This window comes from Lagopus leucura, unplaced genomic scaffold, assembly GCF_019238085.1.
Source record: "Lagopus leucura isolate 7727_CA_CO unplaced genomic scaffold, USGS_WTPT01 153-0_obj-0_obj, whole genome shotgun sequence".
Taxonomy (NCBI): domain Eukaryota; kingdom Metazoa; phylum Chordata; class Aves; order Galliformes; family Phasianidae; genus Lagopus; species Lagopus leucura.
In genome coordinates, this window is record NW_024965520.1 from 1 (window position 1) to 4826 (window position 4826).

Sequence of the window (4826 nt, forward strand, 5' to 3'; positions counted from 1 at the left end):
CCTGCACGCTCCCGACGCTCTCCTCCCTCCACGCCCCGCCCCTCCTCTCCGCAAGCCGCGCCCTCTCCCTCCCCATTGGCCCGCCGCGCCCTCTCGCTTCACTCCCATTGGCCGCCGTCTCTCGGTGGGCATGCACATCAAGCCCCTCCCCTCAAACACGTGCTCCCCCGCTCCATTCCCATTGGTCGCCGCCGGCAGGAGGGCGGGAACACCAGGCCACGCTCCTCCAATCACGTGCTGTAAAGCCACATGACCGCTCCTCTCCCCCCCCCCCCTTTCCCCGCTTAGCAGCAGTGCGATGAGCGCGGCCGTTCTCAGCCGGGGGGCACAAAGCCGCACCACCCCCAAATGCCATCGAGGGGAAGCGCGGGGTGGGGGGCACAGGGGAACGGGGACCCCGCCGGGGCTGGATGGGGAGGGAGGGCTGTTTTTGGGGGGGTCCTATAGAACCCCCCTCATTGGGTCTGGATTTGGGGGTGAGGGTCCTACAAGAGTCGCCTTCACTGACTCGAGATTTGGAGGGGTCCTATAAGAGCCCCCCCCTCCCCCCCCACCGTGTCTGGATTTAGAGGTTCCCAGCTGAGCCCCCCAAGAGGACCTGGGGTTGGATCCCCCCCATCCCCCCCGGAAATGCCACGTGCTCCCCAAAAGCAGAAGCGGGAGCACCACGTGTGCGGGGGAGGGGACAGCATCACCTCCGTGTCACCTGCTGTCCCCAGGGCCACAACCACAGACAGGCAGCAGTGTCACGGGGCGTTTATTGGCACCGATGGGGGCATCGCTGGTATCCCAGGGCTCGGGTGGACTACTGCTCCTCCGGGAGGGGATGGGTGGCACCAGGGGCGACACTGCTGGAGGCATCGGTGGCACTGGTGGTGGCAACAGTGGCACTGGTGACACTACTGGTGGCACTTACGGTGGGATCAGTGGCACTGGTGATGGCATCCCACCAGCAGTGGTGGTGGCATCAGTGGCACTGGTGGTGGCACCAGCGGCACCGGTGACACAGCCGGTGGCACTTATGGTGGCATCGGTTGTGGCACCCAACTGGTACCAGTGGTGGCATCAGCGGCACTGGTGACACTGGTAGTGGCATTAGTGACACTGGTGGTGGCATCCACCTGGCACCGCTGGTGGCATCAGTGACACCAGCGATGGCATCGCTCCGGTGATGCAGGCGATGGCACTGGTGGTGGCGCCGCCGATTCCCGGGGCTCAGATGGCCGACTGCTCCTGCCTGAAGGGCTCGGTGCCCGCCGTCCTCTCCGGCTCGGTGGCCATGGCAGCGTGGCGCAGCGCGGCCATGTGCTGCTCGGCGGCCGCCAGCGATCGGTCCACCCAGTCCCTGTCACCGGGTTGGGGACAGGCGCTCCGTGCCACCAGCACCAGGTGGCTGACAGACAGCAGCAGCGCCGCGGCCCTGCGGGGACGTGGGACGGCCGTCACGGTGGCGTGGGGACGAGGAGCGGCTTCCGTGGCCACCGACATCCGAGCGTCCCCACCCCGCCGTCGTCACCTGGCGTCCAGCAGCTTGGGGTCCAGCGGGGGGTACATGGACCTGACCACGTCGTCCACCCTGGTGGATGGGGATGGGGTTGGTGACGTGGGGACGTGACGGGGATGCGCCGCCGTCCCCCATCCTCACCTGGGGCTGATGCGTTTGGCCACCACGATGATGTCACCGAGGCTGGAGGGGGATTTGATGCGGGCGCCCGAACCCATGGTCATGGCCACCAGCTTCTCTGTCAGCGTGTGGCAGATCTGTGGGGACGGGGGGGGGGACGCCAAACGTGGGGACACCGAGAATGGGGACACCAACCATGGGGACTTTGGGACCGTGGGGACATTGGGGACACCAACAGTGGTGACACAAGGACATTGAGACCATGGAGACACCGGGGACACCAACTGTGGGGACATTGGGACCGCGGGGACATTGAAACCATGGGGATACTGGGACACCCACAATAGGGACGTTGGGACTATGGGGACATTGGGATCATGGGGACATTAAGACCATGGAAACACTGCAGGCAGCAACAATAGGGACAGTGGGATCATGGGGACATTGGAGATGCCAGCTGTGGGGAAACTGGGGACACCAAGCAGGGGAACAATGGGGACACCAACAATAGGGGCACTGGGATCATGAGAATGCAGGGGACACCAACCGTGGGGACTTTGGGACCGTGGGGAATTTGGGGACACCAACAGGGAGATTGGGAGCATGGGGACACCAACAGGGGAACAATGGGGACACCAACCACGGGAGCGTCAGGGACACCAACTACAGGGACACTGGGGACACCAATCAGGGGACATCAGAGACACCGAGCGTGAGGACATCGGGAACTCCAACCATGGGGACACTGGGAATGCCGAGCACAGGGACATCGGGGACACCAACACGGGGACAGCGGGGGCGCTCACCTTCAGGATGGCGATGCAGTGTGACACCAGGCCCCTGCGGATGGAGGAGGTGTGAATGGGGGCAGAGCCACCCTCAGCCCCGGGGGCAGCGGTGGCACTTTGGGGACAGGCGACGCGGCGCTTACGAGGCGTCCTCGATCCAGTCCTCGTTCTCCAGGATGGCCTCGATGTGTGGGTTGGTGATCACCACATCGTCCAGCTCCAGCTCCGAGGGCTCCGACTGCGTCTCCATGGCCCCGATGAGGTCCACGATGGGTCTGGAGGGGACACGGGTGGCTTTGGGGATGTCTTGGTGCCACCTCTCCATCCCCACTGGGGATCTTCCAATCCCAACGCTACAATGGGTGACGCGTTCCCAGCACTGTCTGCAACCCTTGGGATCTGCACCATCCCATCTGCACCGGGGGCAAAGGGACGAGGACATGGGGACAAGGACATGGGACACCTCTCCATCTTCAGTGGTGTTCCCAAAGGCTTCTCTCAGCCTCAGTGCCATCATGCATGACACCATCCCCAACCAGTGGGGTCCTCACCACCCATTGGGGATGCACCAAAGGACATGGGGACAAGGACATGGGGACACCCTGGTGCCACTTCTCCAATCCCAACGGGGCTCTTCCAACCCAATGCCATAATGCTGACACATCCCCAGCACCGTCCCCAACCCAGGGGGTCACACACACAGCCCAGGGGGACACACCGAGGGACACAGGGACAAGAACACGGGGACAAGGACATGGGGGCACCCTGGTGCCACCTCTCCATCCTCACTGGTGTTCCCAAAGGCTTTTCCCAACCTCAGTGCCATCATGCATGACACCGTCCCCAACACGTGGGGTCCTCACCACCCATTGGGGACGCACCAAAGGACACAGGGACAAGGACATGGGGACAAGGACACGGGACAGCCACGGCGTCTCCGAGCTCACTTGGTGTCATAGGGGTGCAGGAGGTCCTTGGGGCGGCAGTAGCGCTGCCTGCACACCACCACCAGGGCCACGAAGGACGCCAGGAAGATGGTGGCCAAGACCCCGATGGCCACGATGACCACCGTCTCCATGGCTCCCCGTCGGGTTCAGGCGCTGCGCTGCATCTCGGCCCCGGCGGTGCCTGCAGTGGGGTGGGGACCCCCAGAGATCAACGCTGTGGGGCTCTGGGGATCCCGAGGGCAGCTGAGAACCCCAGGCCGGTTCCTATGGGATCCCCAAACCAATTCCAGTGGGGATCTGGAGGACACCAAGACCGGGTTGTATGGGGAGCCCCAAAACCCATCCCTACGGGGCTCTAAAGGACCCCAAGACCAGTTTCCATGGGACCCCTAGAGCCTATCACTACAGGGCTTTGGAGGACAGCAGGAGTGGTTCCTATTGGGAACCCGAAATCTCATCCCTATGGGAACCCCCAAAATCCATCCCCATGCAGCTCTGGAGAACCCCAAAATTGGCTTCTGTGGGGAATCCCAAAGCTAGTCCCTGTGGGGCTGTGGGTGACCCCAGTGCAGGTATCTATGGGGAACCCCTAAGCTTGATTCTGCTGGGGAACCTCAAAGCCCTGTGGGGCCCTGGTGAACCCCTGAGCCTGGCCCCTATGGGGAACCCCACAGCCAGGCCCTATGGGGACCACCAAGGCCTGTCCCAATGGGGGCCTGGGGACCCCAAGACTGGTTCCTGTGGGAACCCCAATCCCTGGTCCCTACAGGGACCCCCAAAACCCAAAACTCTGGAGGACCTCAAGACCAGTTCCTGTGGGGAACCCCAAAGCCGGTCCCTATGGGGCTCTGAGGATCCCCAGGACCAGCTTGCAGAGGGTACCCCAAAGCTCATCTGTATGGGGCTTGGGAGGACCCCAAGAGCAATTCCTATTGGGAATCCCAAATCTCATCCCTATGGGATCCCCCAAAGCCCATTCCTATGTGGGTCTGCAGGACCCCACAATTGGTTCCTATGGGGAATCCCAAAACTAGTCCCTATGGGGCTGTGGTCTATGGGGAACCCCTAAGCTTGATCCTGCTGAGGAACCTCAAAGTGTCGTCCCTATGGGGCTCTGGTGAACCTGGCTGCTATGGGGAACCCCACGGCCAGGCCCTATGGGGACCACCAAGGCCTGGGGACCCCAAGACCGGTTCCTGTGGGGAACCCCAAACCCCGGTCCCTATGGGGCACTCCGAAGCCCATCCCCGTGCGGCTCTGGAGGACCCCGACTCCGGTTCCCACAGGGACGCAGAGCCCCTGGACCCGCATCTCCCTGCAGATTCCCCAACCCCCGGCTCCCCGCATTTATGGGGACCCCGGAGCCCATTCCCTACGGGGCTCCGCTATGGGGCCCGGCCCCTACCTGCGTGCAGCCGGATCTGCGGGGATCGGGGCCGGGAATGGGATCGGGGCACTTCCGCAGCG

At 63.5% G+C, this 4826-nt stretch overlaps 1 protein-coding gene across 3 annotated transcripts in view; it reads right to left on the bottom strand.

Annotated features, from left to right (window-relative positions):
• Window positions 1–739: 739 nt before the first annotated feature.
• The window catches only part of TMEM98 (transmembrane protein 98), a 4393-nt gene continuing 306 nt past the window's right edge, over window positions 740–4826 (bottom strand). Inside the window, exons 1-7 of one of the 3 annotated variants that reach the window (XM_042892632.1) lie at window positions 4765–4826; window positions 3360–3540; window positions 2556–2687; window positions 2431–2464; window positions 1646–1761; window positions 1517–1576; window positions 740–1420 (exon numbers count right to left, since the gene is read on the bottom strand). In XM_042892632.1, the coding sequence (XP_042748566.1) occupies window positions 1216–1420; window positions 1517–1576; window positions 1646–1761; window positions 2431–2464; window positions 2556–2687; window positions 3360–3490 (678 nt within the window). In that variant the 5' untranslated portion in view covers window positions 3491–3540; window positions 4765–4826 and the 3' untranslated portion in view covers window positions 740–1215. Of the gene's footprint in view, window positions 1421–1516; window positions 1577–1645; window positions 1762–2430; window positions 2465–2555; window positions 2688–3359; window positions 3657–4764 lie in introns of all 3 variants that reach the window. The other 2 variants (XM_042892634.1, XM_042892635.1) reach the window with 2 other exon arrangements.